The 23,170-nt window shown below is 33.8% G+C and overlaps 4 protein-coding genes and 1 long non-coding RNA gene across 6 annotated transcripts; 3 read left to right on the top strand and 2 right to left on the bottom strand.

Annotated features, from left to right (window-relative positions):
- Positions 1-427: 427 nt before the first annotated feature.
- Positions 428-1,233, top strand: LOC147940720 (uncharacterized). The gene is made up of 2 exons (XR_015562880.1): positions 428-644; positions 794-1,233. It is a non-coding gene; the product is annotated as an uncharacterized LOC147940720 (long non-coding RNA).
- Positions 1,234-2,182: 949 nt separating this feature from the next.
- LOC104699782 (uncharacterized) lies at positions 2,183-3,719 on the bottom strand. The gene is made up of 3 exons (XM_010415144.3): positions 2,888-3,719; positions 2,595-2,741; positions 2,183-2,505 (listed from the first exon to the last, which is right to left on the bottom strand). The coding sequence occupies exons 1-3, from the start codon at positions 3,164-3,166 to the stop codon at positions 2,362-2,364; spliced, it is 570 nt and encodes a 189-aa protein (XP_010413446.1). The 5' UTR covers positions 3,167-3,719; the 3' UTR covers positions 2,183-2,361.
- Positions 3,720-14,573: 10,854 nt separating this feature from the next.
- LOC104699781 (LIM domain-containing protein PLIM2c) lies at positions 14,574-15,860 on the bottom strand. Of its 2 annotated transcripts, none has more exons than XM_010415140.2 (4): positions 15,570-15,860; positions 15,374-15,473; positions 15,257-15,285; positions 14,574-15,153 (listed from the first exon to the last, which is right to left on the bottom strand). In XM_010415140.2, exons 1-4 carry the CDS (start codon positions 15,702-15,704, stop codon positions 14,764-14,766), a joined length of 654 nt encoding a protein of 217 aa, XP_010413442.1. In that variant the 5' UTR covers positions 15,705-15,860; the 3' UTR covers positions 14,574-14,763. The 2 variants fall into 2 exon arrangements, with proteins under 2 accessions (XP_010413442.1, XP_010413443.1); XM_010415141.2 differs by having other exon boundaries at positions 15,257-15,282; positions 15,570-15,856.
- Positions 15,861-16,345: 485 nt separating this feature from the next.
- LOC104699779 (DEAD-box ATP-dependent RNA helicase 12) lies at positions 16,346-19,997 on the top strand. Its single transcript, XM_010415138.2, has 10 exons — positions 16,346-17,117; positions 17,292-17,352; positions 17,482-17,716; positions 17,882-18,120; positions 18,448-18,699; positions 18,792-18,972; positions 19,075-19,163; positions 19,254-19,327; positions 19,412-19,550; positions 19,657-19,997. Exons 1-9 carry the CDS (start codon positions 16,837-16,839, stop codon positions 19,488-19,490), a joined length of 1,491 nt encoding a protein of 496 aa, XP_010413440.2. The 5' UTR covers positions 16,346-16,836; the 3' UTR covers positions 19,491-19,550; positions 19,657-19,997.
- A 1,348-nt stretch (positions 19,998-21,345) lies between these two features.
- Positions 21,346-23,132, top strand: LOC104699778 (transcription factor MYB17-like). The gene is made up of 3 exons (XM_010415136.2): positions 21,346-21,908; positions 22,141-22,270; positions 22,362-23,132. The coding sequence occupies exons 1-3, from the start codon at positions 21,776-21,778 to the stop codon at positions 22,996-22,998; spliced, it is 900 nt and encodes a 299-aa protein (XP_010413438.1). The 5' UTR covers positions 21,346-21,775; the 3' UTR covers positions 22,999-23,132.
- Positions 23,133-23,170: the final 38 nt, after the last annotated feature.

Raw genomic sequence — 23,170 nt, 5'->3', positions numbered from 1 at the left:
ATGAAGAAAAATGTAGAATACATATTCTTAATTTGGTAAAACATACAAAATTCAGTTTCTAAAGTTTTTAGAACAAATTTTCCCTCTAAACTTCGTAGAACATGTACAAACTGTAGAATGAATAATCTAAATGTTTCAGAACTTGAAAAAATCGTAGAAAGTCTTTTCTGAACAATTTAGACCAGAAATCATCAATTTACAAACTGATTTTTAACATTCAAAACATTAATTTTCAAAAAAAAATTTGTATAGTTGTATACTAACATGAGTTTACTGTTTGTTTTTTGGTTTAAACTTTTAAAAACTTCATTATATCTGTTAGTATGAGCATTTCCGTCATAATTGACAATCTTAAAAAAAACAGTATATATAAACAAATATTTGGAAAAAACTCTTTTATTTCTAATTTTCCCATAACCTAACACTTAATAGTCTTCTTATCCGATATAAGAAACCCAACCTTTCGCCTTCTAACCCTAGTTTACTGTTTTCTTCTGAGTCACTCCGTCGAAACGAAACGAAACTTGTCGATGGACAGAAATATCCCAATGGGACGTGGAGGATTTCCCAAACCCAAAGGGTCTCGATCCTTTCTCGATCAAAACAGAACATCAAATCAGCTCTTGCGAACAACGGTTACGATGGTGAGGTGTCTTCAATATGGGCTTATGTTCTTGATAAGAAAACGTTTACTGATGATGATAAATATCTTGATGCCGGAATCACTCTTCTTTTTTTTTCTTTTTACTTATATATGTCTGATCTAATCTATGTTTCCGTTTGATATATGTAGTTCCAGGGGATAAATATGCAACTATGCAAGACTTAGTGGGATGTTTATTGGACATTCTTTTTTGGGCACTGGACAATCCTGACCAGTGTGATAGGGGGCCAAATTTGGTGGTAATCTCAAAAAACATCAAAGAAGAAACCGACTTCATCCGTATTCTTGAAGCTTTGAGAGATAGGTCTTTCAATGTTTTCTTAGCACAGCCTGATAAGGTCCAACCAGGAGTGCTACGTCCTCTGGTAAACTCAGTATGCCATCTGGAGAAAAGCCTATCGACCAAACTCCAATCTTACAACGTCTTAAGCTCTGTTTTGGGTCCTAACATTGCATTCTCCATTGCGTGTCTATAAAAGAATGCTTGATGATTTCATTAGAGGACACATGTAACTGTTATCAATTCCAGTGTATGATAGATGAATATATAGTTAGCTCTTACATCAAAATCAAAGTTTGCTAATCCAGACAGAGCCTAGATTCCAAATGCATATTAAAACCCTCTGTTCCAAAATCAAACACTTGAGCAACAATAATCTTACAATAGCAACAAAATGTCACTTTTTACTTGTATTCTAATTGTGTTTGGTATGCTCAATAGATGTTATGTTATCATGGACTCAATACTAAGAAAATCTATAATTGGAGAAAATTAGTTGAGAATTTGATGAGACATTTGAAAGTTGTTGCTGATTTGAGTCTGAGCATTTACAAGGATATGTTCTTTAGAAACCCTTGCAATGAACATGTGATAGATGCTAATGGAAGCAGGTGAATACATTTTGAGCAGCAGCGAGTGACCATTTAATAGAAGACGTGTATGTGAGAATGTTGTCGCTTAAGGACTGAGCTCACTATCAATTCAAACATGCTTTTCTTCTGTACTTCTCTCTCACAGGCTGTGAATATTAAAGGAGAAACGGCACAATGGTGTCCTGTGTGACACATCTGATGCACTATTTTAGTGATTGCAGACTACACAATAACCTTTTAATGAATATTTTAGTGGTCTTGATCTTTTAATTACAGCTTGATGAATGAGTTGATTTCGTGTAAGAAAGAAGTAGGTAAGGTGCACCAAATGTGAGCCTTTCTAATTTTCCCCACTCTGTTTCTTCCTTGTAAGTCACCAGGTTTCAAAAGATCCTCCTTGGTGTTCTTGATGGAAACACCGGCGTAATAATGCTTCCACAAGCTAGAGGATCCAATCGAGAACCGTGACGAGGCTTTTTTTTGTAAGCAATATTCGCCTGTGGCCTAAACCAGGTTCCCGGATGCTCTTCCATAGATCTATTCCTCCAAGGCTCCAACACAAACTGCTTTCATTCCTGAATCTATGTCAAACCACTGCAGTTGATTCCTTCAGACAGAGACCTTACCTTGTCATGCTCTACTAAATGCGGGTGCAAGTTTCTTCTTAGTGTTGTATAAAGTGACTACATATGACAAGTAGTAATGCTTATTACATATATCCCAAGGCTAAACTCTGTATACAGAATCTTTATTTTATTGAATAGAGAACATAAACAATCAACATAGAGCTTATAAGAAGAAGATCTCTGAGCAATTCAAAAAGCTTAAAGCTTAGAGATGGGAGAATGGTATAAAGTAGCACGAGATAGATAAGTGACTTTCATGGTCTCCTTGATCTTGAACTCAACAGTCACCACCGACAGATTCCTCCCAGTCCTCACCACCGATGCCTCCACAACCAATTCAGACTGCAAAATCTCTCTCACACAAATTAAGCTTCTTCTCTGATTCAAAGGTCCAAAAATCTTAAAAGAAAACGAGGAATGAATGAGCTTACCGAGATAGGAGCAGAAGAGAGATAAGACGTACTCAATTCACCAAGGAAGAGATGTTTATCTTTAGAGACAACAGTTTTCACACAAGCCATAGCTACTCTCTCTGCAATTGATGCCACTGCTCCTCCATGTAACCCATTAAAGAAATTCTAATAATTCACAACAAAACCCCAAATCAAAGATCGAAACTTTATATTTCACAAAAAAAAAAAAAAAAAACAGAAAAAGATCGAAACTTTACGAAACCCATTTGATTCAATTGAAACAAAAACAGAGAGAAGAAGAAGATAATTACGGATAAGGAAGGTGTGACAATGACGGAGCAAGAGACACGGCCGCGTGAGATGGAGAGAGCTTTGGTGTTGCTTTGAAATAAGATTGAGAAAAAGTCGGATTCGGTGAAATCGTTGACAGATGAGTCAGGGGCGATTGCTTTGAAGAAATCAGCAACCATCAATACACTATTTGGATCGATCTCTTTGGATGCCGTCGTCGCCTCCGATGACACCGGAGGAGTCGGCATCGTCGTGTCGGTGGTTCCGGTCCCAGTTTCTCGGAATTTTTCCCACTTCATTTTTTTTTTAACCTTTTATCTGATTTTTCCAAATTGATTATTATTTTTTTCGTTCGTACAATGTTAAATTTTTTTTTTTGCTCTTTTGTAATCAAACCTTTTCCTATTTTTAGAAAGTTATTACCAGTAAGAAAAAATTAAGCTTATGTGTATAAAACTACAGCCACATTTTTTCTTTTTTGGTGACCGATTTATTAGTTTCTCATTATCTTTTTTTTTAAAATAATTTAAAAATAAAAATATACTCCATAAAATATTCAACTGAATTTACGATCAATTGGTGAAAAGAAAGTTTTTAAAAAAAAAATATGAGCATATGGCTTGTAATAATACACATTTACGATATATCCAACTTATATTATTTATTATATTTATATATACTGTTTTTTCGAGAAAAATATTTTGCTATTAAAATGAAGAAAGAAAAAAATACAAAAATAAAAATAAAAAACCAGCCTGACTTTAGTTTTGTTAGGCCGAGGCCCAAATATGAAAAGGGACGAGCTCAGTACAAGTCTGGTGACTACTAAGACAAAAGAACATAGTCGAATGCGAGAGTAGAGAGTTAACGCTAATTTGTCTAAAATTTACACATCATTCAATCATGAATTTTAAAAAAGAGAAATACTCTAGAATGGTACTACTTTAGGTTTTTCTTCCAAATATAGCAAGCATGCTTAAATATTCCTAATCTAGCATTTTTGAAATTATTTTTATTTATACAATTATTATTATATATAATTATTATTATTTTCTACCGTATGCTTCATCTTCAACAATATCTCAGAAAAGCCCCATGTTCGATTCACCGTCGTACTCCACCGCTTTTGTCGATTCCATCACCGGCCGGAGTATCTCCTTCTTCATCGTAACCATTTCTTCAACCTCCACTGCCGGAACGATTTGCTTGTTCGAATCACCATCATCTTCCACCACTTTCTCGTCAGAGATGGTTACGATAACAGCGGAGGAAGAAGAGGTATATCGATTGTAGAGATCTGGTAGACTAGTACGGCTGTTACGGCGGAGCGAATCCATATGGCGATGGATGAAGATGAATCATTTAAAACAGAGTGTGGCGAGGTCAGTTAACATGTAGATCTGTTTTTTCAAATACTTAGAACGCTTGTTCGATTCGTCTCTGATTCTTCTCAGCAAGTTTATGATGTGATGTGAAAAAGATTCAGAGTGTGTTTGATTTTGATAGTGAAGAAGTTGTGATTTTGCTTCATCTAATAGCTATGAATGATCCAATTTTGCATTTTTTTTTGGTCTTTAATTGTTTCAATTCAAATGGAAAAATTAGTTGATAGAATTAATGTGATGTATTAGCTTGGTTCTCTTGCTGTGATAATTATTGAAATAAGATGATTATTACAGATGAAGGTTGTGTTGCTCCAATGTTAAAGTTTTTAAAGGAGAGTTCATTTGCAAAAGGGCAAATCATGGTGGCTACGGTGTTAGTGTTAACGTCTTGTGATAATGAACTTGGTGTTCTAATAATTGTTCATGTTCTGGATGATTCTTCAGTTAGAGTTCAGATTCAAGGTAGCTATGAATAATTTAAAAGTCATGAGTTGTGAAAATTGAATTCACGAACTGATCATGTTGTTGAATAAGGTTTTCAGCTCTAAACTCAAATGATTGATGATATATGATGACAAATATTTCAAGAACAAAGTAGAGAATTGATGATGAAGATGGAAAAATGGGCACTTGAGTGGAAGCTTGAGTTCATGTCATTATAGAAGACCTTCCTAAAATTCAAGAATGTCTTCCTAAAACCTATGGAATCCTTCCTGTTTTTTTTTTTTTAAATGTGTTTTAAATCTCTTTATATGTGTTTTGTCTTATTGTATCACATACTATTCCATTAGTGATGTATAATGATTTGATTTTGTGCATATATTTGTGTTTTACAATAAAGGTAGCAAATAGTAATAACTAGCATGATGTTTCATGAAATTAGGCTATTGTTCATGATTTGATGGATATTGAATTCACATAGATCGATGTATTCATATTGATCCAGGTGAATCAAATTGTTTGGTCCGATTCAAGCAAGTGTTCCTGAATTGCATAAAATCCTTCCCAAATTTCATATAACCTTTCCCGAAATTCAATCACAGTTAAAATAAAGTGCTAACATATGATGCAGAAACATCATACAAGTACGAAAACAACCTAAAAGGTTTGACAAGCATCATACAGGTCTAAAAATAGAGAAAATAAAACTGAATCAAGGAACATAATCCTACAAATTGTCAACACACACCTCAATATGTGAAAGAATATTCCATTAGTGAAGGGTAATGATATCATTTTTGTGCATATCTGGGTGTTTACCAATATCTAAGTTTTTTATGAAGGTCAACCTTCTTAAGTTCATCATGAAATCCAAACTTTTTATGAAGATCATCCTGAAATTCAAGAAATATTTTCTAAATTTCGTGAATTCCTTCCTAAATTTCCGAGGAGTGTTGGACGATGGATGTTGGGTGCTGATTTTTCAAGTTACAAGAACATGAGAAGGGATTATGCGAGGTATCAACAAAACTCAATATGGTAGCGTGTATGCTCCTTTTTTTTTGTTTTTTTTCCTTTTAATGAAAGTCTTCCTTAAATTTAAGACATCCTTTCTAAATTTCTTGTAATTCTTCCTGAATGTTTGATTGAGAATATTTTTATATGCTTACTGATGAAAATGTAGCTACCAATCCAAATATTTAATACAAAGCCTTCTTGAGTATGTTTTAAAATAAGTTTTATGGTGAAAACCATCCAAATTAGCTTTATTATCCAAAATCCCAATGAAAACAAACACCATATGAAAACATCATTTGATACATCTAAAGCCCCCATCTTGACCACTACAACATCACAAGTAAACAAACGCCACACATGGTGTTTATGAACCACCATTGATACATCTAAAGCCCACATCTTCTCCAATCTTTTATATAAAAACACACACACACACACTTGTAAACTTTTAACTCATCCCCAAAGAATTAGAAAAAAGTAGCTTTGTTCAAAAGAACCCATCACAAATTTGAACAATTTCAATTTGGAATCTTTCTGGGAATAGGAAAAGATGAGATCTTTATAGTTACCCACATCAAAGAAAAAGGACCTAGAAGAGGATTCTCTTTCATAGTCTAAAAAGCAAATTTATACCATCAACAATATCAAACTGCAACAATGACTTTTTTGGGAAGAAACTTTCTTCCACAAAACTCATCACTTCCTCTCCTCCACCAATGTATTTCTCTTTCACAAAAACCCTCGACCACAACACCTCTGCTGCCGCCGAAACATCACCACCATTGTCTCTTTCTCCGGCCATTAGATTTTGAAGCTCTTCTTTGAATCCCCATCCATCGACATATATCTCTCACATAGCACCACACCAAAATTCTCAATCGCAGCTCTCACCGTGTTACACGCCTCCATCGTCCGCCGCACAACGATGTCGTGTAAATCACAACACGATTTTCTCCGCCGTCGCAAAATCTCAGGCCTTCACTAATTTCGGATCTAATGGTTTCAAAACCTCTTAATCGTTCTTCGGATCTGTAAGGTTGGTTTGGAATCCTCGAAGAAGAAAGAGTGAGAGAGATAGCAATGTCACGATTTTGTTTTATTATAATTATGTTTTATTTTAATGATATATAAATTTGTGATAATTTTGGAACTTTTAAATATGTGTGCTAATCTTGGACTAAAAACTTAAATTGGTGCTATTTTTGTCAATTACCCTTTAAAAAATCTATTAAAATCCACTGTTATTCAACTGATGATTTAAAAATTTACTTTAAAATCCACTGTTATTCCAAACAGTTTGTGGATTTGGATTTTAATAAGTTTTAAGGATTCTGGAGGAATTTAGAGGATTTGTTTAGTTAAAAATACAGAAATCCATTGAAACAATGATTTGGAGGATTTGATAGGATTTAGAAAATTTGGAATTTTAATAGATTTTAGAGAAGTTTATATGATTTATGGTAAAATTCTTTCAAATCCCACCTAAAACAACGAGATTTGGATTTATGTATTTTTAACTAAACAAATCCTCTCAAATCATCTCAAATCCTCCAGAATTCCTAAAATTTATTAAAATCTAAATCTACAAACTGTTTTGAATAACAATGGATTTTAAAGTAGATTTTTAAATCATCATTTCAATAACAGTAGATTTCAGAAGATTTTTTAAAATTCATGATTGAATAACTTTGGATTTGTAGCTTTTATACAAATCACTCGCAATGTCAAGTTGAATATACCCAACAAGTCTAGTGACTACTAACACAAAAGAACATAGTCGAATCCGAGAGTAGAGATTTAACGCTAATTAGTATTAATTATTAAGCCCGTACCAGGATGCTCTCGAAACCTGCTGTTAAACATATGAGTTAAATGTTTTAATACGATTGACATTTGTGTAAAAAACACTCCGACTTCTCCCGGTGACCATTCATATAAAGAGGCATCCCACAAGAAAAATGACCACGATTAAAAGAGCAATTAAAAGAGCAACACATAGGCAAACTTGCAGATATTCAACTTCTCCTGGTAATCAATCATATAAACGAGGCATCCCACAAGAAGAATGTACACGATCAAAAGAACAACCCATAGGCAAACTTGCAGATACTTCGGCTTCTCTTTTTGACCATTCATATAAAAGAGGCATCCCGCAAGAAGAATGACCACGATTGAAAGAGCAACCCATAGGCATTTGCAGATACTCCAACTTCTGGTAACCAATCATATGAAAGAGGCATCCCGCAAGAAGAATGACCATGATTAAAAAAGCAACCCATAGGCAAACTTGCAGCAGATACATTCTTCTTTACTTATTTTCAAAGATCCTTTTCCTATGCCTTAGTTTTTTTCTTTCTAATGTCAAAGAATTCGAGAAGTTAATAAGACTATATATATAGATGCGGACTGGGAGAATCATATCATAGAATATAATAAAAGGTGAATATTTGAGATTAAGGAAGTTTTACTTTCTATGGAAACATACTTTATTTACGATGGTTAAAGGATGTGGTCTCATGAATGCCATTTTTTAAACTTAAACGTAGATGGTATATGTATTTTATGTTATATACAGTATCATTTTATCTTTTACATTTTTTTAAAATTATGTTTTTTTTTCCTATATAACTAGATTTTAACTCGCGGTACATCCGCGTGCATATAATTTTTATTATTATTTATATTTTATATTGTATTTGTTTGTTAAAAATTGAATATTTTGCAAATAAAAAAATAACTAAATTTTCCGACCGTTTGTGCGGTTAAATATTTATATCATGTTTTTACTCGTAATATACTCCATGACCATTTGTTTGTTATATTTAGTTTGTTTTGTTTAGTGTTTGGGATTCTATTTTGATTTTTAATTATTATAAAAATAAATAAATTATTTAAATACATAGTAAGTCATTTATACGCTATGATTAAGTCATATTTTTCCTAATGATTTAATTAATTTACACACTCTTAGTCAAATCAACTTAATTTTTCTTTATCAAATATTTTAATATTAATAGTGTTGACAAATAATAAAATGAGGATTTAACCCGTGTTATCACAAATTTAATAATATTTTATTAATTCTGAAATGTCCTCTTTATAACTCATCTACTATATAACTATATTATATAATATTTGAATTTTTAATATTATATATTTGTAATATTTTAAAATTTTATTAAGTTTATATATATATTAATTATAATATTTAAATAAATATGAATCGAAGTTTTTCTTACGTTAAGAATCAAAACTCACAGGTTTTAGAAAACAAAATAATCAAATTGTTGTTTTTTTTGTTTACAAATGATTAAGAAATATAATATCTTCAATACACAATAGAAAGTGTGGCTAAATATATCATAATACATCTGTTTTCATATTGGTTCTGCTGTATTTTTTGAGTTGGAATGATATGTAAAATATTTAGGAAACAAAATCTGAAGTAATACTATTTTTAGAAATGTTTTAGGAATTAACTTTGTATATAAGTTTTTTAATACGTACAAATAAAATGGTAGAACCCAAAATATACTTAAAAAATGTATATATAAATGTCATTGTTTTCAAGTTTCTTTAAAACAAGAATCTAGTAAAAAATAATATAACACCCTCTCTCCACGTTCTAGCTTTGTAAATTAGCATAATTTATGTGGTTACAAATTGGATCTAAAAAATATTACTTGTAAACTTGAATAAAAATACTTTACAAATCTTATATAATAAAGTAAAAGCATGTTCAAGTAAGAGCATGTTCCTCTGTGGGTGCTAAAAAAAGATGTTTAAGTATGTTTGTAATTATAATATTTGAAAATAATTAAGTTAAAAACTTTTTTTTAAAAACTGTAAAATGTTATGCTCCAATGGTAGATCTTAATTTTGGGTTCTTAAATTTTTTTAAAATTTATTTTTAAAAATATTTTAAAATCTGAACAAAGTAGAAGAATTGACCAAAACATTAAATCCTCAAATATAGTATCGCCCATCTTCGGGAATGTGTTGAATGCACGACCCTACAATTCACAAGCAGAGAGATCAAAATGCTCAGATTCCTTTCTACAACTACAATAAAAGCAGAAGCTTATATCTAAAATTTTAGTTTGCTTACAGCATCATTTCCAGCAACAAAGGCTCCTGAAATCGCAGTGATACCAACAATCAAGCTCACTGGTAATGCAAGCTTCTTCAGTTTAGCTGCTCCACGAACCCAAGCCAGTGACTCAGCTGGTGGTTCAAGCATACCAACAGAGAGAGTGGTCCAGTAAAAGTCCACAGTAAATGGCAAAAGCTGAGGTCAGGTGAGCTGCAAGACGGTATGGACTTTCCATATGTCATTGTGTTATCGTGTCTATTTATTAACTATATAAACAAATTTTGTCTTGATTGTAAATAACAAGTTTCAATTAATCGAAGTTTATATTTGTTTTTATCTTCTTTAGAAAGAGAAGAGATAAAGGTACCTCATGGTTTTGTTGAACTGAAAAACAAAATATGGAAGCTGCAAATTTTACCAAAAATAAAACATTTCCTCTGGAATGCGTTATCTAAATTTTTAGGTACCGCTACTAGACTTGTCTCCCGAGGTATTGACATTAGTACATTGTGCCAACGTTGTCGCGGCGCTGATGAATCTATTAATCACACCCTATTCACATGTCCTGCATCTAAGTTGGTTTGGGACTTGGCTAATCTCCCACTACTATCATCCTTCCATAACACAGATTGTGATTTAAATGTTTCAGCTTTATTACACTTGTTTGATGATCAATCATTATCCAAGGAACAGAAACTACTTCCTCTCTGGCTTATTTGGAACATATGGAAGGATCGCAATAATTTCATCTTCCAAAATATTGCTTGTGATCATAATCAAATCGTATCTCAATCTTTGGCTGATGTGTTTGAATGGATTAAGTCAACACCACCTCGTTCTTTTTGTTCAGTTTCTTTAGACCGACCTTATAATCCCCATTGGACGAGACCAGAATTTCCATTGGTAAAATTAAAATGTAACTTTGATGTTAGTTTCAGAGCAGATACAAGGAAAACGGTTGGAGGATGGATGATCCGTAACCATCTTGGAGTTGCAATTTATTGGGGTTCATGTATCATTAGAAATGCAAATAATTCACTAGAGGGAGAGGCGCAAGCTTTACTACTGTCCATTCAACAAGCTGCTGCTATGGGATTCACCAATGTATGCTTTGAAGGAGACTGCAAAACGTTAATTGATTGTCTCAATGGATCTCTACAAGATGTCTCCATTCATGGTTTACTACAAGATATCAAACTCTGTTTCAGAAACTTTGCTCATGTAGTATTTTTCTTTATTCATCGCACAAACAATGAGATTACCCATTTATTAGCTAAATTGGGTTGTAATAACTTAGATTTTTATTCAGACTCTTGCAATCCTCCTGTATGGCTGATGGAACATTTGTACCTTGACAGATTTTATTCTAAATAAATTACTTTTGCTGGAAAAAAAAAAAGAAGAGACAAAGGTCTCCTACTCAGTTTTGTTATTCTCTTTTCAAAATTCTAACAAATAAAACATAGAGCTGACTCCAAGACGTAGAGCAATATACCCTTTACGCAGAAAAAAACGAAATTGGCAAAGCAAACATGATCCCCAGTCCTCTTCCTCACATTCGATGAGCATACTCCATCCAATATAAGAACTTAAAATCTTCAAGATTGATCCCTTTGTTCACACTGCCAAAACACCAAATACCTAAGCACAAAACAGCATTTTCAACCCATTTTAGTTCATCCAATGACAGAAAAACACAATGCAAGCAACCAAATTGCTCACTGATCGCTTGTATTTAGGTGACTACTTGTATTTCTCAAACTCCTTAGCCCAAGCTTCATCTGATAGAGGAGGGAATTCACCGGTGAATTCCCAATCAGTCATCGATAAACCAGATCGAGTTAATCCACCATGCTGAAAACCCAAGCAGCCGAACCGAAAAGCCAAATTCCAACCCATTTCCGAGAAGCTTCAAACCCTCTTTACTTTCTGAGCTAATCGACGCAACAATTGACATATTCCTAAACAATGAAGCGTGTTGACCCTACAGAAAACAGAATCTTGATCAATCCCAATCTCAATATCGTCTGAGATACTTCCTGGTTTGATAACCAAAGTATGGCTTTGGAGTAGCCTATCATCCAGGGGTAAATCCTATCACTAAACCCTAATGAGCCTTTTAATTGGTTTCTGCTTGAATTTGTACTTAATTGGTTTGCTTTGTAGCTCTTATCAGGATCTCAATATTAAAAGATCTATGATTAGTTGATGAATTTTTTATGAGACATTTGAAAGTTGTTGCTGAATTCAGTCTTACCATTTTCCAAGTTATGTTCATCAGACATCTTGCGATGAACTGTGTGATAAAGGAAGTGAAAAAAAAAATGTAGTTACAAGTCAAAATAATTGGAAACTCTACTAAAATCATAAAGGAGAAAGAAAAGCATCATGCATGAGAAACTCTACAAAATAAATGTAGCTTTTTCATTCAAAACATTGCTACACCAACTTCTCAATGAGTCCAAAGAAGGTAAAAAGTTAAGGCAAAAAAAAATTGGGCTAACTTTATGTCAGCTTAGATGGTTTTAAAGGCCAGTCTGAACGGTTACACGAGGTCAGGCCCGGCCCACAGGGGAAGCCACTGAAACCAAAGATTCGGGCCTCTAATTTTGAGGGCTTTTTTACATATAAATCTTTTAAACAAAAGACATTTTTTGTGGAGGAGATATGTATAAGAGCTAAATACTTATATGTAAAAGGCTTTTGTTTTTGTTAAATATGTGAAAAGCCTTTAAAATTGTGGCCTTCTATAGAAAACTTAAAATTTTAAAGCAACTAAAGCATAAAAAAGGGCATTTTTTATTTTTTTGCGTAGGGCACTTGTTATTGTTGGGCCGGCACTGCATGAGGTCGAGGATCTTGGCGAAGAAAGATCTACGGTTTGTCCAAAACTTTGTCAAGAAGGATATGAAATTCAAGACTGGAGTTTTGCTCTTGGAAGGAGCATCAAGTCCTGTGAACTTGACTTTACTTCCGCTTCAAGAAACTCCTTCTGACTGTTTCTTTAGACGCAATCACGTTTTCAGAGTTCTGAATTTTTGTGTGTGTTAGACGTAATTAATATTAAACCAAAATATACTTATGTAGTGAATAATCGTTTGAATGTCCTCGAGATATTAAAACTTTATTAATGATTGAAAATAGTCCCATACTAACTCCTTTCGAGGAATCAAGAAGAAGAAACCAAAACAGTGAAACACATAGTAAGGAACAAGACGATTAGCAAAAAACTTGATATCATCCTAAGAGCTCTAGATAAGATAAACCAACAACCATAATTATGTAAATAGCTTTCTGTTTAAACATCTGGCCTCTCCTGCATATTCTCTTAATCATTACGAAAGACGCATCCCGCAACAAGAATGATTGCGACTAAAAGAGCACCCAATATGCAAGCATACAGATATTCCGCCATTCTTATTTTCAAAACTCCTATATCTTAGTTTTTTTTTTCTTTTTTTCTTATGTAAAAAGAATTCGAGAAGTTAATAAGACTATATAAATAGATGTGGACCGGGAGAATCATTTCATAGAATATAAATAAAAGGTGAATTATTGAGATCAAGGAAGTTTTACTTTCTATGGGATGTGAAAAGAAATATTTTGAATATAATTTAACATTAAATTAAAAAAAAAAAAAAAAAACATTTTGTGTGTGTAAAACTTTATTATAATCTATTAATTGTGGTATATTTTTGTTATATAGAGTATCATATTATCTTTACATTTTTTTAAAAAATTATCTCTTTTCTTTTCTATATATTTCATTGTTTCTGAATTAATTTCTTCAAAAGAAAAATGTAGTAAAAAATAAGATAACATCCTACATCCACATTTTAGATTAACAAATTTCCTCAAATCTATACTAGTATTTTTGCAGCATTTTTTGCTCAAAAATATTTGTTTGGAAACATTTACCATTGAATGTCATTAAATGTTTATATTCATATTCAAGGAAGTTTCGTTAATTGTGTCTACTATCCTTATAACCAAAAATAATTAAAATATTTTAAATATCCATATATATATATATAATGTTCTACAATTAATATAGATATTTAGAAGATTTATTCCAGATTAAAAGAAAATTATTTTTCTATCATCTCTTTTTGATTTTAAATTTTAAATGTAGTGAATCATCATATAATACATAAAGTTAATAAAAATGTATATTTTTCTGCATATATTTTGATTTGATTTTTTTTTAATATTACTCAATTAATGTAAAAAATTTGTGTTCAACATACATATATAGTAAATTTATTGTATATTGTAAATTATAAAATTTCAAGAAGTTTATAATTTATAAATGATATATCTAAACTTAATAAAAAGTTTTAAATTATGAATATTTAAACATATTAAATTTCCAAAATAACACAAACGAATTATATTACATGAAAGGTTATACGACATGACATGATTGAATTGATAAAACTAAAAAGTAAAATATTATTAACATGATATTTCAATACGGTTAAATCCTCATTTTATTATTTTAATAATATCAATTTAAATATATTGAATTAAAATGATTTAATTAAAGATTGTGTTAAAAAAATTGTTGTGTGGTATACCGTGGATTATATACTAAATCACCAAAATTAACAACGGAATATATTAACAAAATTAATATTAAAATAGTATATTAACAAAAAAAAATAAAAACTTGAATTTAATAATCTAGTACATATTAAGATAACACACACCTGAATTTCTCTGATCGAGGCACCAAGGAGTAATGGACCTGAATTATTTATGTGACTACAATTTGGATCTAAAACATTACTTGTAAACTTGAATAAAATACTTTACAAATATATAATATTATGCAGTTCCATAAAAAAAGTAACAAAAACAGAATTTGGATCTACTTCGTTGCATTAGTTAAAGAAAATTGTGGCTCTCTTAACAATTTATGTTGATATATTTCATAAAAAAAAAACTCTCCCGGATCATCTTAGGACTCATGTTCTTCACTTGCTGCTGCATCAGAAGTTTCTTCTTCGGTGGGGTTAGGGTTAGGGTTAGCTTCATCTTCTTTGGGTTCGGCTTTGTCTTCCTCAGCCCCCGTGCGACGGTTGTTAGCGGCGGCTTGGAGGACGTGACTGTAATTACCTTTCTCAAGGAAAAGCTGGCTGAAGTGGACTTTACAGTAAAGGATGCCGTCGAGAGCAGCATATGAAGAGTGTGTTAATGGACAACCACTATGTGCACATCTGAAGCAAGTCTTGTGGTAAGATTCTCCTTCCATTGTCATCTTCTCTAGAGGATAAACTGTTTTCTTACAAGCTGCACATTTGTCTTGTGTTCCGCTAAAGAAGGAAGATAACCTATTTGGAGCCCTCGACTATGCAGATGATCACACCAAGAAAACATATTAGAAAAAGATGGAAGAAATAACAATAAAGAAAAAAACAGAGGAATGTATGTTGAAGAATTGTTGTTCATACCGTTTCATTCGATTTCTCGGTCTTTCCTGCTGTAAAAAAGATCAATCAAGAAGACAAAGTATCCATTAGATTAAAAGATTTCAACAAAAGATTAAAAGAACAGAGGATTTGACAAACCTGTTTGAAAATTCTTGCTGAAATTTCCAGATTCTTTGAAGAGCTGTTCAAAATGGGTCTTGCAATACAAAACTCCATCCATGGATGAGTAGTTACTTATCTGTAAAAGACAAAACATGTTTTTTTTTTTTTATCATAGAAACAAAGAGGAACAATAAATGGAGACAGAAGAAGAAGAAGAAGGTAGATACCATACCACGAGAGTGCCATTGCAATGGCTGCACCTGAAGCATGACTTGTGATAAGGCATTCCTTCCAATGTCATCAAGTCCATAACATATACCGTCTTGTCACACGCCTTGCATTTGTCTAGTGTCCCTGTAAACGCCATTGTTATCTCTCTATCTCCCTTCTTCTTCTTTCAAATCTACGAAAGAGTTTCGAAGATGGATCAATGTTTTTCTTTTTTTTCCCCATCTATGAGCTCTCTGCCTTTTTATTATATCAAAAACCTAGGGGCCGGGCAAAATTGTTTGTTCTGATGGTTGAGATTCGAGTGAGGAGAACCCTTAAAAATATGTCTAATCAAATCCAATATTCTATAATCTAATTATGGCTTAGCAAGGGGACACACGAAAAAACGCAATCATCAAAAAAGAAAAACACTATTTACGCCCATTACAAAGCTTATATATAACCTTTTCCGATTTTAAGATGTTATCATTAATGAAGATCCTTATACAACATAGACAACACCTAACCTAAGTTAAGTACCTAACCTAACCTAACATTACAAGACTGCGCCTTATAACCATCACAGTTTATATACCTACCTACCCATCACCATCAGTAGAAAATGATTTTGTTATGTAACTAGAAGAAAAAATGTTACTTATCAGAAGAACTCAATTAAGAAATTGAAAAATGGCAAAAAAATAGGTGTCACATATGACAAAACAATAAAACATAGGGTGAATCGAAAGGAAAAGGAAACTATGGGTTATTGATGTAAACAATAGAAACAAAAAGGTCGTTTTGAGAAATAATAGATAATAAAGTGAGAGAGTCTGTGAAAGAAAGAAGAGAAAATCCATTGACGCCCTAAACAAAAATAAGACGCCGGCGAGTGTGTGGATTCGTCACTTTCCTCCTTTTGTAACCGAACCACTCCAATAAAAGAAAATTTCCCGAGATTATAATTTTCTCTTTAATTCACTTTCTCTCTCTCGTTTCATCTCTTCTCTTCTTCGGATTTGTGTTGTGATAATATCAATCGGAACTCTCGATTCGTTTTTTTTTTCTTCTTTCTGGCGGACCGGTTTGTGGTTTTATTTGAGCATTCCCGATCTTGCCTAGAGTTTGTTTCCACGGATCAGCTTCTTTTAAACCCTTCTCTAGGTTTTGAATAGCATTCTCTTTTGTAAACTCCTCAGATTATATCGCAGATTCTTTCGTAGTTTTTGTAAAAGGTCGATTTAGGGTTTGTCTTGTGTCTTAATAAGTTTTCGAGATCGAGATTTGTGATGAATAATAATAACAGAGGAAGGTATCCACCGGAGGTTGGAACCGGACGTGGTGCGCCGCCGAATCCTGATTATCATCAGTCGTATCGGCAGCAACAGCCTCAAGATCAGCAGCATCAGTATGTTCAGCGCGGCTACCCGCAGATGCAACTGCAGCAGCAACAACAACAGCAGCAGCACCAGCAGCAACAGTGGTCAAGACGCCCTCAGATTCCTGGTAACGCCAATAACGCTAATGAGGTTCAGAAGACGTCTCAGTCCGAAGCTACCAGCGAACCTAAGTAAGTTCCTCCTGTTCTTGATTACGTTTTGGTTGCAAATAGTGGTGATGCTGAAGTGGTTGTTATGGATAGATTTGGATTGCAGTGAGTAATGATTTGTGCTGTGTAATGTGATTTTGATTTGTGGTGAAGTTGTATCTCTTTGTTTGCTGATTGATTCTCTGTTACTCTCAGTGGCCAAGATTGGAAGGCAACGTTAAGGCTCCCACCTCCTGACACACGTTATCAGACTGCGGTATGGCTTCCTTTCTAAACTTTCTACAGAGTGATTATGAATCTTGATGATTAGTTGTTCTTTTTCAGCAACAAAGCTTTCTTGAGCATTATTGTTTATGATGAACATTGTCTTTGATATTGTCTGCAGGATGTGACCGCTACTAAAGGAAATGAATTCGAAGATTACTTTCTGAAAAGAGATCTGTTAAAGGGAATTTATGAGAAGGGTTTTGAGAAGCCATCTCCAATTCAAGAAGAGAGCATTCCAATTGCTTTAACTGGTAGTGATATTCTTGCTAGAGCCAAAAACGGCACAGGAAAGACTGGTGCCTTCTGCATTCCAGTCCTCGAGAAAATTGATCCAAATAACAATATTATTCAAGGTATGCTGCTACCCTTTTTTTCTTTTTATTGTTGAGTTGTTGTGTGATCAGTTGTCTATGCTCAGTAGAGTGAAACCAATGACTGGGTTCTTTTTATATTGTGGAAAAGAGTTACTGACTGACTGTTTGTCTTTGCAACACTTGTTGTTCCATCTTCTTATGCAGCCATGATTCTAGTGCCAACGCGAGAACTGGCCCTTCAGACATCACAGGTCTGCAAGGAGCTTTCCAAGTATTTGAAAATCCAGGTAATGGTCACCACTGGCGGTACCAGTCTGAGAGATGATATCATGCGACTACATCAACCTGTACATCTGTTGGTTGGAACTCCTGGAAGAATATTGGATCTTACAAAAAAGGGTGTGTGTGTTTTGAAAGACTGTGCAATGCTTGTAATGGATGAGGTGAGCTCCTGATAGTTTTTCCTAATATCTTGATCTTAACTATGTCTTTGTGATATGGCTCCCCAAGTATATGTTCTTCATGTCACTATTGCTAAAACCGATGAAGAAAAAACTGTGGGATTACTGCTAAAAGGAAATTTCTTAATTTTGCCTTGCATTCTCTCTGTTGAAGATTCAACAGAATTGATTGTATGGTATTATTATACTTATGCATATTAATACTTACGACTGCTAAAAGTCATTTACCCCTTAAGCCTTCTTTCTTCTATTTCTTTATCTACCTGATGTTGATTATGTTTCTGACTCCTTACAAATGACTTTTTCCAGGCCGACAAGCTTTTGTCTGCAGAATTCCAACCTTCTCTAGAGGAATTGATACAGTTTCTGCCACAAAATCGTCAATTTTTGATGTTTTCCGCCACATTTCCTGTCACTGTCAAGGCTTTTAAGGATCGCCATCTCCGGAAGCCCTATGTTATCAATCTCATGGATCAACTCACGCTTGTGGGTGTCACACAATATTATGCCTTTGTTGAAGAAAGACAGAAGGTTCACTGCCTCAACACACTTTTCTCTAAGGTCAGATGTCTAGACATATCCCTGTAACTACAGAAGTATTTGGCACTTGATTTGGATGTTCTAAACTAGTTATCATTTTTCTTGAATCCCAGCTGCAAATAAATCAATCGATAATCTTTTGCAATTCTGTCAATCGAGTGGAGCTGTTGGCTAAGAAAATCACAGAACTTGGTTATTCATGCTTCTACATTCATGCAAAGATGGTTCAAGACCATAGAAACAGAGTGTTCCATGAGTTCCGCAATGGTGCTTGCAGGAATCTCGTCTGCACTGGTATTCTTTGTGTTTGTCAAGCATGTACTTTAAAGAATGGCCACGTGTAGTTAGATAATGATGATGATGATGATTTGACTTATTGTGAACTGACTTGTGCAGATCTTTTTACTCGAGGAATAGACATTCAAGCTGTGAATGTAGTGATCAACTTTGATTTTCCTAGGACTTCCGAGTCGTATCTACACAGGGTAGGTCGAAACAAAATTTGTTTATGATCTACCTAAGTTCTCTCTCAAGTACATCCTCATGTTTCTTAATTCATGTTGTGAAATGCTCAGGTGGGACGATCAGGACGGTTTGGACACCTTGGATTGGCTGTGAATTTGGTGACATACGAGGACCGCTTCAAAATGTATGCATTTCCTTCTTTCCACTGTTCTAACTGGATTTTGTTTCGTTATAGTTTTCTTAGTCATTTATCATGTTTTGAAAACAGGTATCAGACTGAGCAAGAACTTGGGACTGAAATCAAGCCAATTCCATCTAATATCGATCAAGCAATCTACTGTCAGTAAACTTGTAACATTGCATGAAACGTTTCTCCACCCGAAGAGAGACACGGGTTGATTTAAATGGTAAAGACGAATCTCTCTCTCTTAGCTTGTCAAAAAAATATTGAAATCAAATTTTAAAAAGAAGCTAGAGTGCATCTTTTCAAAACCAATGTACCCAATGTTTCAGGTGGTTTCTCAAAGCTCGATGCGGAGGAGATGAGGCAACAAGTACTTGGCGGTTCATGTAAAGACTCGTGTTACAGAGTTTGTTTGGTTTCTAATCTCTTTCTAGACGTTTTATATTTCCTGGTTCTATGAAACCTTTTTACGTTGCACTTTATGACTCCTCTTTTGACTTGGCTAGTAATAAAAGATAGAACGTATGACCCTCCTCTCTGTTTTGTTTTTGTGTTGGGCTTTGTTTGGAATTATGGGCCTCAGCGCATTTAGGATTTCTAAATCGTGAAAGTTGCACTTTGTTTATTTTATTTTTGTACTTGCATAAAAAATTATTTTATTTTTCCAAAATAGTTTCTTTCTTCCCTCATTGGTAGTTCACCAAGTATTTTATGTCTCAGTAAATATTTTACAGAATCTTTAAGCCTATATTTATATTTCATCCGTAATCGTTGGCGATCATGTTTGTAAGTGTTATCTCAATTCATGTAAAATCTGATTGCTGTGTAGATCTCTCCCTACTTGATGAAAAGATATGATTTCATTTAATTCTTTCATGAAAATAAACATTTATGAAACATATGTAGCAGACAAGAGAAGCGTATTTACGAAACAACAACACATAGTAGTAGTATACGGGGGGCTTTGACTTGTAGCTGACCACATTTATTTATGATTGGACCCCACTGATATGTCAGCAAGGTCCCTTACACAAACAGTATCTTTTGCTTCTCTATCTTTGACTCTTTGTGATCCCTAAGCCTACTACACATACATTACGTGTCCACTTTCTATTGGATTCTTTTATGACTCTGTAATTAATTTCTTATAAGAAAACTAGTAATAGTGAAATTTGGAGTAAAAAAACTTCGACAAAAATAACTCTCACAGAAGAATAAATACAAGATAAAATATCTCAAATATATAAAAATAGTCAATAGTTAATAAATGAACCATGTTTTCGTTTTTTAGTTTATAATTTTTTTCATTAAAACGTGTTTGTCACATCACATTTCATTTCCTTCGGCTAGCTCCTACAACAAGTCATTTCCTTCGGCTAGCTCCTACAACAAGTCACTGTCGTCTCCATTACTTCCACTTCCTGCTCCTTTCTTTATTAACTTCTAAATGAGTATTTTTTTTTTTCTTTCTTTCTTTCTTTTTTCTTCTAAGATAACAATAAATGTTTCTCTCTGTTTTTTATTTCCCGGCTAAAGAGGGATGTCTCGTATTATCCGCCATTAATGCTCTTTTATTTCCTGTTTCTTGCAATTTTCAAACCCTGAGAGAGAACCCTAGCCCACTTCTTCTTTACTTTTCCCCTTAGCTGTTTTCGACATCAAAACTTGGGTCATACTCATATCAATCATAATTTACATATTGATCTAAAATGAACCCTCCCTAATTCACAAAATATACATATGCTTTAATAATTTTTTGTTTGACAATGAAACTCTGAAGCTTTATAAGAATTACTAGGATTTACATTTACAAAAACATACTATAGGCAACCCTTTTTATTATTTGCAATTTTTGGGAAAATGTTAAACAAAAGGGTCCAAATATTTGCAATCACGATTTTTTGTTGTTGTTGTTTGAACGACCTGTTGTTGCTGTCATGAACATTAAATACAAATCTAATAAATGTTTGTACGAATTTTGCGTGTATTAAATGCTCAGGGCCGGCTCGAAGCTCGCTGATCGTCCTTTTTCGTGTCTCTATTGCACACACAATCGTATTTATTTCTTTTTCCTTGTCTTCCTCTTTCTTTTATATTTTCTTTCAATATCCCTATATATAAATACTAATACTATATAGGTATCAAAGAAACATAGATCGTAAATTGATTGCTTCCTTTGGCTTTTTATTTCATCTAGACGACATTAAAACCAGACCAAGTAAAAAAAAACATTCATATACTTTTCCCATATTTTCAAAAATTCTCTCTTTGATCCTCCTATCTTCTCCTCTTTATTTTCACTTTGGGGTTTGTCTGTCTCTTCTATAATGAGTCTAAAAGTCTACTAGCTGTTTCAACTGTTTCGTCTCTCTCTCTCTCTCTCTCTCTCTCTCTCCGAATTTCAATTAAAAAGAAAGAGCTATTGTTAGCGAGGTGAAGGACAACAAAATGGGAAGAACACCTTGTTGTGATAAGAAAGGTTTAAAGAAAGGTCCATGGACGGCTGATGAAGATGAGATTCTTGTTGCTCATATCCAGAAAAATGGCCATGGAAGCTGGAGAACACTCCCCAAGCAAGCTGGTAAACAAAAAAACTCATTTTCTTCTTCCTCTTTTTTTCTACTTTGTTAAATTCTTGAGAGAGAGTCTTTATCTTTACATCAAGCTTTTTACTGAAAATTCCATAATTTATTTAATCTTTAAAAGTTTTTTTGGGGTTTTGGAGAAACTTGACAACTAGGGTTCTTGAGTGGTTTCATGGAGAAAGCGTTTCATCTTATTTAGTTTTGTTTTGGCTATGGGAAATTAAACAGGTTTACTTCGTTGTGGAAAGAGTTGTAGACTGAGATGGACAAACTATCTAAGGCCAGACATAAAGAGAGGTCCGTTCACTGCTGAGGAAGAAAAACTTGTTGTCCAGCTTCATGCCATTCTCGGAAACAGGTCTTTTAGTACTTGGTTCTCCACCTTCTTCTTCTCTAGCTTCTTTAACATTGTCTGATTTCTGTTCTTTCTTGTTTTTCTTTTTTCTCAGGTGGGCTGCTATTGCAGCACAGCTCCCAGGAAGAACAGACAACGAGATCAAGAACTTATGGAACACTCATTTGAAGAAGCGTCTTTTATCTATGGGTCTTGATCCTAAAACTCATGAGCCAATAACTTCATTCGGGTTACCTAAACAAGCTCCATCTTCTCCCACAACTCGCCACATGGCTCAATGGGAAAGCGCTAGAGTTGAAGCTGAGGCAAGGCTTTCTAGAGAATCGATGCTCTTCTGCCCTTCTTCCTCTGGTAGAGGTGTTAAAACTGACTGCGATCACTTCTTACGCATATGGAACTCTGAGATTGGTGAAGCTTTCAGGAATCTTGCTCCTTTAGATGAATCAACAACTACTAGTCAAAGCCCTTGCTCTCGGACAACATCTTCCTCATCTGCACTTCAAAAGAGCTCAACTAAGTCTTTTGGAGGGAAAGAGGAGGTTACTGTGGCGATTCATGGTTCTGATTATTCCCCTTGTTCAAATAATCTTGAGGATGACTCAACAGACTCTGCTCTTCAACTTCTGCTTGATTTCCCAATAAGTGATGACGATATGAGCTTCTTGGAAGAGAACATTGACAGTTACTCACAGACTCATGTTGGTGTCGTTTCCATGGGTTCTAAATTCTAATCATCTTATGGAAGTGTAGTAAGAAAAAGTTTTAAACTTTGGTTCTTTTTGGTCTTCAGTAGTAGAGATAATCTATGTAAATTAGCGTTAGTTAGTAGAAGAACTTCAAAGAAGAAAAAACCTTCTTGATCCTTGATGAGTTTGTGTATCAATCTTCTCGTCATGATTTTGA

The sequence above is a fragment of the Camelina sativa genome, chromosome 7 (genome assembly GCF_030686135.1).
Source record: "Camelina sativa cultivar CO46 ecotype springtype chromosome 7, ASM3068613v1".
NCBI lineage: Eukaryota > Viridiplantae > Streptophyta > Magnoliopsida > Brassicales > Brassicaceae > Camelina > Camelina sativa.
Note: the sequence above shows the minus strand (reverse complement) of the source record. Positions and strands in the feature narration are given on the sequence as shown.